Source organism: Seriola dumerili, unplaced genomic scaffold (genome assembly GCF_002260705.1).
Source record: "Seriola dumerili isolate Sdu_G_001 unplaced genomic scaffold, Sdu_1.0 BDQW01000122.1, whole genome shotgun sequence".
In the NCBI taxonomy this organism is placed as follows: Eukaryota; Metazoa; Chordata; class Actinopteri; order Carangiformes; family Carangidae; genus Seriola; species Seriola dumerili.
The window spans coordinates 234,456-247,619 of NW_019174377.1; the positions used below are offsets into that span (position 1 = coordinate 234,456).

The 13,164-nt window shown below is 40.4% G+C and overlaps 4 protein-coding genes across 7 annotated transcripts in view; 2 read left to right on the plus strand and 2 right to left on the minus strand.

Annotated features, from left to right (window-relative positions):
* LOC111224105 (multiple epidermal growth factor-like domains protein 6) overlaps positions 1-1,285 on the minus strand; it is a 56,808-nt gene extending 55,523 nt beyond the window's left edge. The window contains exons 1-2 of the mRNA XM_022748503.1: positions 1,248-1,285; positions 113-247 (exon numbers count right to left, since the gene is read on the minus strand). Of these exons, the coding sequence (XP_022604224.1) occupies positions 113-247; positions 1,248-1,285 (173 nt within the window). The remainder of the gene's footprint in view (positions 1-112; positions 248-1,247) is intronic.
* Positions 1,286-2,258: 973 nt separating this feature from the next.
* Positions 2,259-7,335, plus strand: mff (mitochondrial fission factor). 4 transcript variants are annotated; one of them, XR_002665204.1, is made up of 8 exons: positions 2,259-2,441; positions 3,035-3,252; positions 3,664-3,833; positions 3,959-4,050; positions 4,963-5,127; positions 6,287-6,343; positions 6,534-6,637; positions 6,737-6,825. XR_002665204.1 is itself a non-coding variant. In XM_022748450.1 (8 exons), exons 2-8 carry the CDS (start codon positions 3,039-3,041, stop codon positions 6,866-6,868), a joined length of 915 nt encoding a protein of 304 aa, XP_022604171.1. In that variant the 5' UTR covers positions 2,259-2,441; positions 3,035-3,038; the 3' UTR covers positions 6,869-7,335. The 4 variants fall into 4 exon arrangements, 3 of the variants coding, with proteins under 3 accessions (XP_022604171.1, XP_022604172.1, XP_022604173.1); XM_022748450.1 differs by having other exon boundaries at positions 6,553-6,637; positions 6,737-7,335; XM_022748451.1 differs by lacking the exon at positions 4,963-5,127 and having other exon boundaries at positions 6,553-6,637; positions 6,737-7,335.
* A 416-nt stretch (positions 7,336-7,751) lies between these two features.
* Positions 7,752-10,025, minus strand: dnaaf1 (dynein axonemal assembly factor 1). The gene is made up of 2 exons (XM_022748571.1): positions 8,967-10,025; positions 7,752-8,870 (listed from the first exon to the last, which is right to left on the minus strand). The coding sequence occupies exons 1-2, from the start codon at positions 9,931-9,933 to the stop codon at positions 7,972-7,974; spliced, it is 1,866 nt and encodes a 621-aa protein (XP_022604292.1). The 5' UTR covers positions 9,934-10,025; the 3' UTR covers positions 7,752-7,971.
* Positions 10,026-10,159: 134 nt separating this feature from the next.
* Positions 10,160-12,770, plus strand: mrpl44 (mitochondrial ribosomal protein L44). Its single transcript, XM_022748572.1, has 4 exons — positions 10,160-10,363; positions 10,825-11,293; positions 11,420-11,598; positions 11,843-12,770. The coding sequence occupies exons 1-4, from the start codon at positions 10,188-10,190 to the stop codon at positions 12,018-12,020; spliced, it is 1,002 nt and encodes a 333-aa protein (XP_022604293.1). The 5' UTR covers positions 10,160-10,187; the 3' UTR covers positions 12,021-12,770.
* The last annotated feature ends 394 nt before the right edge of the window (positions 12,771-13,164 follow it).

A 13,164-nucleotide genomic window follows, 5' to 3' on the forward strand; every position in this document is an offset into this window, starting at 1 on the left:
ACTTACAAATGGCAAAGACAAATGCATTTCACCAGGAAAACTAACAATTGCTTATGGATGAGATGTCAACAATAAACTGTTTGTGCATCGTTAAAGTATTTTTTGCTCTTACCTCCTCTCGTAGCCCATACACCATCTGTGGTTGGTGCAGCCCTGTTTCCACACCTTGACCATGCGGGTAAAAGCCTGGACACAGGGCTGACGTGCCCCCAGCATGGACATCTCCTGGTCAGCACAAACATTTGGCCTGTACATTCAAAACACACAAAAATAAATGGAAGATACTGTATACGACTAAAAAATCAGCAATAATTAAAGATAAAAAAAACACACACACACACACACAACCAGCATGACAGCACTTTATTTCTCATTGTTCTATAATATGTTGAGGTGGGTAGTTCACTGGTAGAGCTTTGAGCACTGGTGGTCTAAGCCTCCTGCAGGGCTGATGTTTGTATTTCCAAAAGACATGAACTTCCAAATATTCTACATATGTTCAGTTGCATGAACATAGCTCATCACAGACAGTGTTTGTCAGGCAATTATACAGCTTCCTGTTTGGTGCTACAGCACCCAATAAACAACCAATGAAATTCCACAGGAAATTCAGTTTTTGCTCCCCAGAGTTGTTTGTATGTTCATGTGTATGCATGCAATGATGTGTTCATGTTCATTAAAGGGCATGGGGGTTTGTAATGTACAGCACTCTGTCATAAGTAACCTGCATCCATCTGTGCTGTCAATGCAGGTAAACTGTTCAGAGGTGTCCTCCTCCACAAACCATCTGGCTTCAATACAGAGCAGCCTGAAGTTAATTAGAGGAAGTATTCGGCTTCTCCGGTAATGAAAACGATTTCTTCGATCCTGTCCAGCACAGGTCTATTTTCACTTGGAAACCTCTGGTAGAGTAACAACTAAAAAAATATTTCATTCCATTGGAAGCGATTATGAAGCACGTTACATCAGTGCTATAAAACACACATCCATCCTCATAGGGGACCTGAAAGAGCGACTCCTGGTGGGCATTGAACAGAGTAAACTATAAGGTAACAATTGCACCATAGACAAAAACAAAAACTGAATTACATTTAAAACTTGGGCTATAAATAAGTCTTTTCTGAATAGGCTAAGGCACGTTGCTGGTGTCTTATTATTTTAAAGCATGTAAAAGTAGGAGAGTCTACTCAATAAAATCTAATAAGTGCAAACAGTGGAAACGATCTAAAATACAACACCTTACTTACATGCCAGGTTGCAGCTCCAACGATGATGCGATGTGCATGGTGCTGAGTAATATCAAACACAAAATGAAAATATCTGGGACCATAATTTCAGCCAGTTACAGACACGGAGAGAAGTACTCAATCGCCGAAGCCTCAAATGAAGAGCATCCTGCTATTTATGGACGTTCGCCTTACGACATGACTCAAATGTTTATCTTGAAGAGATGTTTTCCGAGATCCAGACGTGATTCCTCGTTTACCGGTAAAGCATAGGGACGACTTGTCTTTGAATGGCTCCGAGTAAACGCACCACCCACAATCACTGAGGGGCCAGCTCCCAAAACCCCCGGTGACACGAACCTGTGCACGCACTATTAACCTATTAACACAGCCAGCCTTGATTTCATATATCCTCTTGAATAAATACATGATATGATAAAATGTTAAGTAGATTTAGAAAATAAATAAATAAATATCTCATAAATTTATTTTGTGTTAAAGAATTTTGTCCACTTTGTCTATGAAAATGAGAAAAAATAGACAAATATAAGGAATATCTTTAAATGTAATGCAGTCCAACAGGCACTATTGATCTAAGAACAGTTGTCTAACGACATGATTTTTGTTACATATATGTTTTATTGCAGAAAATATGACACAATAAATATCCAACATACCTCATTAATAGATGACATTTTGTAGGATATATATTTTACATTGAATATTTGATTAGATTAAGGTAAACTAATGTAGATCTAAGTGTTACAGCCGCAAAGTACAAAAAGCAGATGCATATACATTATGAATATCTAATATATATAATATGTGGCATGGAAAATACAGTAAAATACAATATATATGTATACATTGTTGATAAATTAAATCAAATTGTTCAAAACCTGAAAATAGATAAACTTGGACCAGATGAAACATCCATAGGATATCTCATGTTTGGACTTTTAATTTCGGCGCTTGGTGCTAATGACGTAACTTCCTCCTGAGTTTCTGTACTTCCTGATTTGAGTACGGACAGAGGAAGAAGAGAGGTACCTCCTCTCTCATATCAACACAAGGCGATGCTTTACAGCTACATTATCTGCCATACCTTCACTTAGCCGTGCCATTTGGAGTGTATTTAGAAGTTTTTATTCCCTTTAGGATTCGATTCGTAAATACTTCTTTGGGAGGTCGCTATCCTTAGCAACAAACAAAACGGTAAGAAACCGATGCTAACACGCTAGCTTGGAATGGCGCTAATTTGTTGTTAACCAAAACTAACCTCAGCTTCTGGATTTTGATAGATCTCCTGGCATTAAGTTAAACCACAGAGCTACTCAGCAGTTGGTTACAAATTGTTGCCAATATTGGTAAATGTACAGCATTCATGTTAAAGAAGATACATAGACTGTAATGCGAGCAGCAACTGTAGCAGCTCTTATCTGCTGCAGTCAAGACCTAACTGGTCCGTGTAGCCTCTCTTTGTTCCCCTCTGTCAGAAGATACTAAGTTATCATATGATTTTGGCATATGATGTGTTTTCCCTCTCTAACTCCTGCCCACAGCTGCACCAATATTTTTGTGATCTCTGTGGTCTGCAGTTTAATAAGCTGCACCATTAGAAATGCAGTATAACAAGTTCAACAGGAGTGATAATAAAACTATTAGAACACAGAGATCTCTCATGTTGGATTGTTTTATAGCCATAATGGTCATAAATTGCACCAGTAGAAATGCATGTTATCTGCATGTTGTGACCATTTTGAGGCTAACAATTAGCTCTGTGTTGCTAAACAAATTATTTCACACAGCCAAATGAACGGAGCAGCATTCCCCTCCCCTACGGCAGAGATGGCGGAGATGAACCGTATCCAGTATGAGCTGGAGTACACTGAGGGTATCAGCCAGAGGATGCGCATTCCTGAGATGCTCAAAGTGGCCCCTCAAGCCCACGAGGACCCTAATGTTGGGTCTCAGGAGGTCCCCCGCAGTGTCATAATGCAAGTTCCAGAGAGAATTGTGATTGCAGGTTGGTATACTGTAAAAAAAAAAAAAAAAGTGATGTTGAAAGAAAAGTGTTATCACAAACAAACTCTGCATGTCATTGATGCTGACAGCTGACTGTAATCTAGCTGTTATGTAGCTTTGTGATGGCCATTGAAAGATACTAGATATCCCTCTATCAATGCCTCAGGACTTTGTCCATCCTGCTCTTAGAGGCCTATTTAACAGCATTACTATTGTGTCTGTTATTTAAGACACAAAATGAAAAAAAAAAAACTAAAGGCACAATGGCATGTTGGTTCACTGTACGTGTTAAACTGCTAGAAGGGGTTATTCAACTTTAGCTTTCAAATCGCAGTACATTGTTTAAATTAAGTGAAATAGAGAATGTACCAGTTTCTAATTCTAAACTTCAGTACACTCCTCTCTCTGTCAGGAGACAGTAATGATGCCCAGTTCTCCAGACCCAGAGACCTGGACCTAATCCAGTCAACACCATTAGAAGCCCTATCACTGAAGACTCCACCCAGAGTCCTAACTCTCAATGAGAGGCCCCTGGACTTCCTAGAGGAGGAGCAGCGGGCGGCCCCAGACACTGAAGAAGTGGTACGTGATAAAACAATAAATTTTATGTTACTAAGGACACTATATAAAATCCACTCATTGACTTAAATAATTTCCTAACAGTAGTCCATAGCCTGAACAAATCAGTTGTCAATTTCCCCCCACAGTTACAGCCCCAAGGACGAGTTCGGCGGGAACGCTCAGCCAGTGAGACTGCAGCTGTCTCTCATACCCGTCAGCCGATGAGAAATGATTCAGCGTGAGTATTGGCTTGGATATACCGTTATTAGCCTGGTGCTAGCTCCATCATATCTCCTACATGTGTGCACTAGCATGTTGCATCTTTCTTTTCATTCTATGCTCTGTTCCTTTGTCTGTGTGACATAGCTGGTTGTCTGTTGTTTCCTGGCATTGAAAGCTGTTTTGTTGTGAGATGTTTTGCTGCTTTCAGTGATAATGCAGACTTCATCTTTTTTTGTCACTGCCACTAATCCATTAACTAATAATTTTTAAACAGCTGATATTTACTCATCACTTTTGATTTGATCATTTTCAGATTTTAAAATGTACTAAATGGCTTCAGGATTAGTGCAATAGAATGAAAATGTTGCTATTTAGTGTATAAGCACACTTAAAGGCCACACTGCCCTCTCAGAAACACTGTAGGACACCAAACAAAACACAAAGAAACCATTAAAGGAAAAGTAATGTTTTTGATAAAAATCTGTTCAGGTGTCAAGTGTACTTTATTTTTGCTATGTGTGCTCTGTAGCTTTGTTGAGGTAGAGCATTTAAAAAATATCAGCTTGGGGCTTGGTATTTGCCTGAACTAACACTTATATAATTCTGGGGCAAAATGTATTTTTATGTCCTGATTGCTTTCCGATGCTTTGTCGATGCCTTTAGTTCACATCTCCTTTTCCATTTCTGTTTTTGTTGAGTGTATTTTATGTTCGCAAATCACTGTAAGTGGTTGGCAGGTTAAATCTGTAGCTATTATTACAAAATTACTTTATTTACTTTCATTCAGTTGCAATTTTTACACAGTCAGTAAAGTTGAGGACAGTTTCTTTTCCTTATTTCTCTCCCTCTCCTCCTTCCTTCCCCTCTTTCCTCTTTTCTCTTCACTTGTCCTCCGAATTGGCTGCTCTTAATGGTGGGCACTGAGCAGTGCAACCTCGTCCCCCCCAGCCACTGTCCACCCTTGCCCCACTCTCACCGAGACTGAGGATGAGCACAACCTGTACAGCGCTAGTGGTGTTCTATCTTTCATCCAGTCCACTACACGTCGGGCCTACCAGCAGGTCCTGGAGGTCTTGGATGAGAACCCTCGCAGGTGACCTCCCAATCATCCGGTCATTTTTTGCTTAAAAATAAGGAAAAAATTTGGCTTACTAGACATCGTACAGAGAAGACAATGCGTGGTGTCAGTAGTGTTTCTGAAATGTTGTTTGCCCCTTAATTATGTTGGAAGCTTGGGAGTATTTGTGTAGTAGTCTCAAACATTATGTGACCATTTTCCAACTGACCATTTCTAACTTTCAGTAACAATATTAATATGGCATGTATTTATCAAAAAAGTTGTAGCAATGTTTTTCTGCATCTTTTGGTTCAGGCCATTGTAGTTACACATATTCCAGTCTAACAATCACTACTGAAGGACTGAAGTGTTGCCTAGTCACCAGCTTGTTTAGGTTGTGCTAGGACTTGTCAGACACGTTTAATTTAGCTTAAATGCCGGAGGAAATTTGTTTGTTGTATCGTCATCAGAAATAACAAAGATGCAGTGATGCTGAACCAAAAAGGATCCTATATAAAGGCAACCAGCCCTGACCACGCATTTGTCCTTGAAGCTACATGTTTACTCAAAACTTCTCAAGCGCATATGGGTCAGGAGAAGCTGTAAACAAATGATAGTGGAAAATGAACTGAGAGTGTGTGCAGCGGACGAGTTCATCACTGAGCAAAAAGAACCATAAAATACTCATATACACATTTTAGCATACACATTCCTCAGAGTTTTGCAACAGTCTGAACTTTTGACTGTTTGCCTTGCTGAGGACTGGATACGGTGAAAGCAGAAAGAAAAATCTTCTAAATGTTACTCACAGATGTGTATGCTATTCATACACTCTGCATACAAATGTGAGGTTAAGAACATGAAGAAATGTTTTGTAAATTACATTTCTTCATGTTCTTAACCTCACATTTGGTAGAGGAAAGATTCCTGAAAATGAAAGCTGTAGATTTTTTTTTACCTATAGAAGGATCATGAAAGAAAAACTTATTTGACAGCACCTGTGTTAGATACGACATTGTAAAAAAAAAAAATACTCTGTTGGTTTTCAGGACAACACAAAAATTGTTGGTATGTGAAGGATATGCAGGTTAGGAAAGGGTATTGTGTCTGCATGTGTGCAACACTGTACCATGTATGTTTCTCTATCTCTCTTATTTTCCCTTCTCCCAATCCTGTCTTTCCCCCACCTCTTCAGCAAACCATCTCTGCGAGGGGGGTCGGCTTCAAGCTCCAACCCCCTGCATGAATCCAGGTAACCTCACCTGGAATCTTCATTCTGTTCCCTTTTCATTTTCCTCATCTTTTCTTACCTTACATTCTCATTGCTGGGTCAAGATATAGGATTTAATTCTGGTAGAAAAATAATCTATTGTTGCAATTGTTAACATGACATCTAAAATATATGCTCAATGGCAACTGTTTGTGACTGTTTGTTCTCAAAGTTGCTGTTCCCTTCTCAAGGCTTGTATTATCAACATATGAAGCTACACTGGAGGGAGGGCCTGATGATATGACTGTGGTTGATGCAACAACACTTCGACGTCAGGTTAGTTTTTAATAAATACATTATCTCCATCTTGTGGCACGAGAACTAATCATGGAAACCCTGTGACTGACAAAACCTGCTTTTCTGATTTATCCGTAGCTCATCAAGTTAAATCGGAGACTTCAACATTTGGAAGAGGAGAACAAGGAGCGAGCAAAGCGAGAGATGATCATGTACTCGGTCACTGTAGCTTTCTGGCTCATCAACACTTGGGTGTGGTTGCGACGTTAGAGCCGGCCTTCATTTCTGCCATCACCTTGACAGGAGAACGCACTGTCCCTCATTCTGTGTGTCAAATGTTAGCTATTCGCTGCACTCAGGCCCTGTGTGAGGAAGACCTTGACACTTGTGCAAGGCCTGTTGCGCACAGGGCTGATATTTTGATTTTGTTTATTTAATACATGTACAGTTTTATTTTTTTACTCCTCTCTTGTTCTGTTTATTCTGTTTTCTCATACTTTCTCATGCTGTTTTTATTAGAGACCTTCTTGCTAAATGCTAAGCATGACTTGTTGTAAATATTTGTTCCTGTCACTCAGAGCTTTGGAAAGATCTCACCCAAAGCTACTGTACAACACAGTTTATCAAAAGAGGAAAATGGAGCTGTAATGCGGAGAAGTAACATGGTGAATATTTAATGCGGAGAGAGTAATATGTGACATGTACTGGGAAATGTAATACAGTTTAGTAAAACCACACACGACGTGTCGTCCTGTACTTTTATCGAAGCTTTATGTGAAAAATACACACATTACTATGATTTTGCAACTATGTGAACCGCTCTCACATTAGCCTGGTGGTAGCTGAAATTTAACTTCTTTTTTCAGTTTATATTTAAACTGGTTGAATTTTTTTAATCATAATTTCTGCTTAATGCAGAAATTTAATTTTTCATAATTTACTGTTACTGTAAGTTGTCTTTTTTCTTTAGATGCTCTGACAGGTTACAGAAAGTCCGTGTGGAGAGTGTTTATTTTTTTTATATAATATAGTCATTAACATTTGTGTTGCCCTAATATAAAGGCATGAAGCTATTGTTGTCCCTAAAGAAAAACATGAAAGAATACAGACCAGATCAAGAAAGATTTATTCTGATTTCATACAGTTTCACAATTAACAACCACATAAACAAAATGTCTGACTCATTTAACACAAACATGCAAAGCAATGAATAACCATATACTGTGTATCTTTTCAAAGCTAAATATTTTTTTAAATTAAAGCTGTGCTCTTATTAGGATTTTTATGGTCTCACATGGCTGGTCTACTGCCTGTCAGCATTAAAACATATAATTGAAGCCATGTCCTCTGAGACTGTTTAAACCTAAAAAGCATCAATCCAGCTCCTCAATCAGGCAGCATGGTGGAGAGGAGGTTTGGTTTGTCTTTGACTTTTCCACTGGTTCAAATACCAGTGGCTCAAAGGCATCCCAATCCCCTGGATACAGCAGTGATGAAGAATTGTGAGAGACTTCAGTGAACAAAGAGCTTTTGTCTGGACTTAAAGAGGGGATGGTCTCACTTTGGTTCCCAGTTGGCTCGTCCTCATCACTGCCTCCTGATATGACTTCTATTTTTGGTTTGAACACCTGCTGAGAAGAAAACATTGCAGTGAAGTCTTCAGTATCTACATCCTCCAAATCAGGCAGGTCATCAATATGGAGTAAGCTATGCAGTGGAAGGTGAATGGTTTCCAGCTGTTCTACATCCTCCAGCTCTGTAACCAGTGGTCCCGGACCATATGTTGAAACAACCTCATCTGTTTCAGGAGGTGCTGCCTTGACAGTCGGAGGCTGTTTCTTCTCACGCTGCTCACTCATGTTTGCCTGCTCTCTCTCTGCTTCATTTCTCATCAGCTGGATTACAACTGACTGGTTTTGTTGTTGTTGTGTGTTATCTTCTATTTTCTCAGTCTCTAACATTGCTGCAGTACTTTCTAGCTCTTGTGCTGACTGCTCTGGATTCACCATTTCTGTCTCTTCTGTCACAAGCTGCTTCTTCTGTGATTGGTCCTGGTCATCTTTCTCTAACTGCTCTCTCTGCAACCCATCACTTTTCTGCTCTGTCTCTCTAAGTTCACTTTTTGTCTTGTATTTGTGTGTTGCTTGACTCTGCAAGAACTCTTCATGGGCATCCAGGCTGTCCTGCACAAAGGCTTGGATCTTCACTTCTTGTGAAGTCAAAATCTCGGTGTTGTTTTCCTCACATGGAGCTGTGGAAACCTCAGTCTCCCCTGAAATGAAACAGACAGACAACACTATTCAGTCATGCAAATCCACATTTACTCTATGTCTGTTTTGGCATGGGAAAAGCTGAGAATTTTGTTCACCTTTCTCCTGTAGCTCTTGCAGGTGTCGTCTCTCCTGAGCTTTTTTCCGAATCATTGCCATGCTATCCAAGCTGTCCTGAATTTTCTTCCTCTCTCGTGTTTCCCATTGCTCCCTTTCTTTGCGCTCCCCTTCCAGCCCTCCCACTGCCCACGCCTCTGCACATGCCCTGTCTTTGGGAAATACAGGGCGATCATCAAGGAAGGTCAGCTGCTTGAGCTGCACTATCATGGTCTTCCTGTAGTTTGGGATCTTATTCACTACCTCATTTCCCATTAGATTTAACACTCGCAGTTCTGGCATTGCCTCAAGTACAGGGAGGATCTCAGGGTCATTTAACAGGTTGTGAGATATATCGAGCACACTGACTGCCAGACACTGACTCAGGTGCTCTATGTCCTCCACAGTTTCCAGCTTGTTATGGGCAATTTGCAGAGTACTCAGGTCAGGAAGGCAGGAGATGTTCTCTATGGTGTGGATATAGTTGTTAGAGACATTCAAGGTGCAGAGTTTTTTCAGATGTTCAAGGTTTTCCAGTTTATATATGAGGTTTTGCTGAAGGAACAAGCAGCGCAGATCAGTCTGGGCATCCAGGTTCCCTATGCGTTGAAGCCCATTGCTTTCCAGCCAGAGACACTTCAGTCCTGTGTACTCCTCTAAGTTCTCAATGGTGGAGAAACCTTTGAAATGCAGGTACAATGTGTCATTCAGGCATGGTGTTGAGTAAAGTTTGTTCTGCTTACAGTGGTCTTTCAGGAATTTCTTGGTCATTCGAGGCCATGACTGCTTTTCTGTTTCCTCTTGAAGTGGATTGTGCCGTTTTCTGTCATTTTCCTTGGTTTCTTGAGCTCCACCCTTTATCATGGCATTAAGGACTCCAGTTTTAACAGAAGTTCTTTCGGCATCTCCACCTTCCGTTTGAGCTGCTTCTTTATCTTCCATTGTTTCTTGGTATTCACCAGTGGACATTGCCAAAAAAATATATCGAAATAAGAAGCAGACGAAATTGAACAAATCTCTAGTAGTCCTGGGTATGTTTAATATCTGTCCGATTCGGTAAATTTCAGTCTCTTAGTCTGCTCTTTAAGCTAACGTGAGTTAACGTTTATGCTTGTTTCCATGGTAACGTTTGGTCATTAAATTAGGACCGGCCTGGCCGGATATTGTTACTTGTTCCGCGCCGAACACATTTAGCTGTTGCAATCCGCTGTCACTGGATCGACATGGCGTCAGGGTACATACTAAATCGTGGGGCGCTAACATTAGGAATTCATTGCCAACGTGTTTGCAGAAATATATCATTATCGCAGGTTAGAGAGAAAAAGCGATGGATGAAGGCATACACATACCTCATGGCAAAGAAGTTAAAACTGGAGGGACCGCCACCACCGAAGCCACGGTAAGGCTAACGTTAGCTAGCACAAGAGTTCACTAGAGAGCATTTCAAGGCCATTAATGTATTTTATATTTGTCAGTGTGTGTTTATTAGTGTTAGCCGTTTGAAAAGGATTGATATAGATAACATTATAGTTGCATCGCTCAGGTTTTCACTGCAGACTTGTTAACCAGCGTGCAGGTTACTATTTACACAGTTCTTAAAGTAAAGCCAGGGGCATAGCTAGAAATCTTGGTTATATATTGGTGGAGTTTAAGATGAAGTTTTGCTCGTAATCAGCAAATACGCTTTCCTTTTCTGCTGTCATAAAGAGTTTTAATTCCAGTGTACAGTAAGTAAGAATGTCTTTATCAGCATAAATGCCACTAAACTGGGATTTTTTTCAATGCGTAACCTCACCAGCACCAATCAGAAGTAGTCACCATTTTCACGGTTGATTAACTCAATGTTTGACTTTCTTTCAGCTCTCAAAAACCTCTCTGGGATTACCATACTGAGGTTCAGGCTTTCAGCACCCGTCTCCATGAGAACTTTTCCTTGGAGCTACTCAAAACAGCCTTCATCAATCCCTGTTACCTAAAGGCTGAGCAAGAGAGGAGACAGGGGTTGGGCGTGGACTCTGAGACCACTGCTCTTGTTCTGAAAGATAATATTCAGCTAAAGGCAAATGGTGCAGGTTTCACCAAAAGCTTCCTGACCGACTGGTGCAGGGCCAGCTTTCCGAGCCTGCCCAGCGAAGGAGTGGAGAGTATCGTGGGGTACCTCAACAGTTCAGCAGTTGTGACCTATGTAGCCAGAAATCTCGGCATTGAAGACCTAACCATGAGTGCAGAATTCCCTGTTCCTGATGATGTGCTCCATTCTACATTCATGGCAGTGATTGGAGCTCTACAGGAGAGCAGTGGAGCAGAGCGAGCAGGATTCTTCCTAAGGGTAAGGTGCTTGGAGTACAGTAACATGAACGCTCACTGTCTGGCTGAGTTCTGGTTCTGTTGTCTCCACAGCAACATTGTATGACTTTTTCTTCCTGACCTCACCTTTGACTTTTTTCCTCTGTAGGATTTCCTTGTCACTCAGCTGATAGGAAAGGACCTGTTTGATATGTGGACAGTGGTCAACCCAATGGGACTACTGGTGGAAGAGCTTTCTAAGAGGAATATCTCTTTGCCTGAGCCTCGCCTCATCAAGTCTGCTGGAGCCAGCACTGTCCTGCCACTATACTTTGTTGGCTTGTACAGGTATGTGTGCTGTTGTGGATGCTGTTACCCAAAGTACAGTAATAAATTAAGAGTTTTAAATTAATATAAAAGGTGGAAGCTACAGCTGACATGTCCAAAAAATCACCTGACATTACAAATTATACTTTTGCAGTTTGAATAAGATGCAGATAATTTATAAAAGTTGTGATGGCGAATAGTATTCTGTGTATAATCTGCCTATGTTATTTATTTTTTGTCTGTACTCACCTGTGTGTTGATTCAGTGATAAGAAGCTACTGGCTCAGGGTCCAGGAGAGACACTCATGGCAGCCGAGGAGGAGGCAGCTCGTGTGGCCCTCCGGAAACTCTACGGCTACAATGAGAACCGCAGACCGTTTGACTTCTCTCCACAGCAGCAGGAGCATCGGCAGCCATTAATTCAGTCAGTCAGCAGCAATTAATGAAGTAACAACTCATGTACTGCAGCAGAAAATCATTTAAAGGGGTGAAGTCGAAAACCAAAAGTAGCTTGAACCTATTTAAAAGGTCATTTCAGATACAGTACATCTTGTTTGAGGAGTAGAAACCTGCTACAGATTGTAAGGAGAAAGTGAAGGAAGCTGGGGTCACCATCTACCTTGTTAAGCATCAGTCCAACAGTGCACTTGTCAGGATTGATTGAAAAGGAGACTAAAAAGAGCCTTGATGTCCAAATAAAAGGTGTGACTCTGGTGTGAGATCCAGGTTTCCCCTGAATTGGGCAGTAATCTAATCTAACCATTTTTGAATAAACTGTATAACATAATCAAGTGTAAAGTCCATCGCACAAAATAGTCCTGATATGCGATTGTTCTTGTAAATAATACAATTGCCATTTGGTTTACTTGGTATTCTATTATTAAATGTTGTTCTCTATGTAATCTGTAATAAAAAGTCATATGTATGTGTACATCCTAACTCTGTTAAGGCATATTTCTTTGGATCATGACTTTTCCCCATAGATACCTACACATTCATTCTACTTTCCATCCGAATTTTGAATATATCATCTGTTTAAAATGTCTATAGGCAATGGCAAGTATCTTTCACATATCTCCATGGCACATGATTAAGTGACTGACTTAGTCTAGTCCCAAGAAATTGCTCATGTTGTCCACCTGCTTAAGTCATAACAAAATGCATTCACCATCCTGCAACTATTAAAGTTTAGATTTCAAAGTGTATGTCTAAAGGATTTTTCTTTAAGCTGGAACTCTGCGGAGAGTGAGCTGATGAGCAGTCAGCTTTTCAGGCAAAAGAAAAACATTTTTACAGACTAATCCTTTGGCTTTGTACATGCATGCTTTCACCCTTATTATTTATTACATGTTTTGCTTTGTAATATTAATCAAATTAAAATTCCTTATTGCATTAAATCCTTCAGCATCCCACCCCCATAGTGTTGCAGTGACAACGCTAATCCGCATAGTGGCGACAGTGTGTTTAAAAAAGACTTGTAGCGGTCTGTGGACTGTCAGTACAACCAAGAAGGTCTAATTTTAGAGACAAGATAGTTAACACCCTTTTCTAACCCTCAGAACCTGGTTATTTTACACATGAAATTCC

What these genes read in the sequence shown, in the direction of transcription:
- dnaaf1 (XM_022748571.1), bottom strand. Translation starts at nt 9,933, where the DNA reads ATGTCCACTGGTGAATACCAAGAAACAATGGAAGATAAAGAAGCAGCT. An exon ending in GCAAGAGCTACAGGAGAAAG is followed by an intron (nt 8,871 to 8,966) that starts GTGAACAAAATT and finishes GTTTCATTTCAG; the next exon opens with GGGAGACTGAGGTTTCCACA.
- mrpl44 (XM_022748572.1), top strand. Translation starts at nt 10,188, where the DNA reads ATGGCGTCAGGGTACATACTAAATCGTGGGGCGCTAACATTAGGAATT. An exon ending in CCGCCACCACCGAAGCCACG is followed by an intron (nt 10,364 to 10,824) that starts GTAAGGCTAACG and finishes ACTTTCTTTCAG; the next exon opens with CTCTCAAAAACCTCTCTGGG. An exon ending in GAGCAGGATTCTTCCTAAGG is followed by an intron (nt 11,294 to 11,419) that starts GTAAGGTGCTTG and finishes TTTCCTCTGTAG; the next exon opens with GATTTCCTTGTCACTCAGCT.
- mff (XM_022748450.1), top strand. Translation starts at nt 3,039, where the DNA reads ATGAACGGAGCAGCATTCCCCTCCCCTACGGCAGAGATGGCGGAGATG. An exon ending in AACCCCCTGCATGAATCCAG is followed by an intron (nt 6,344 to 6,552) that starts GTAACCTCACCT and finishes TCCCTTCTCAAG; the next exon opens with GCTTGTATTATCAACATATG. An exon ending in CAACAACACTTCGACGTCAG is followed by an intron (nt 6,638 to 6,736) that starts GTTAGTTTTTAA and finishes ATTTATCCGTAG; the next exon opens with CTCATCAAGTTAAATCGGAG.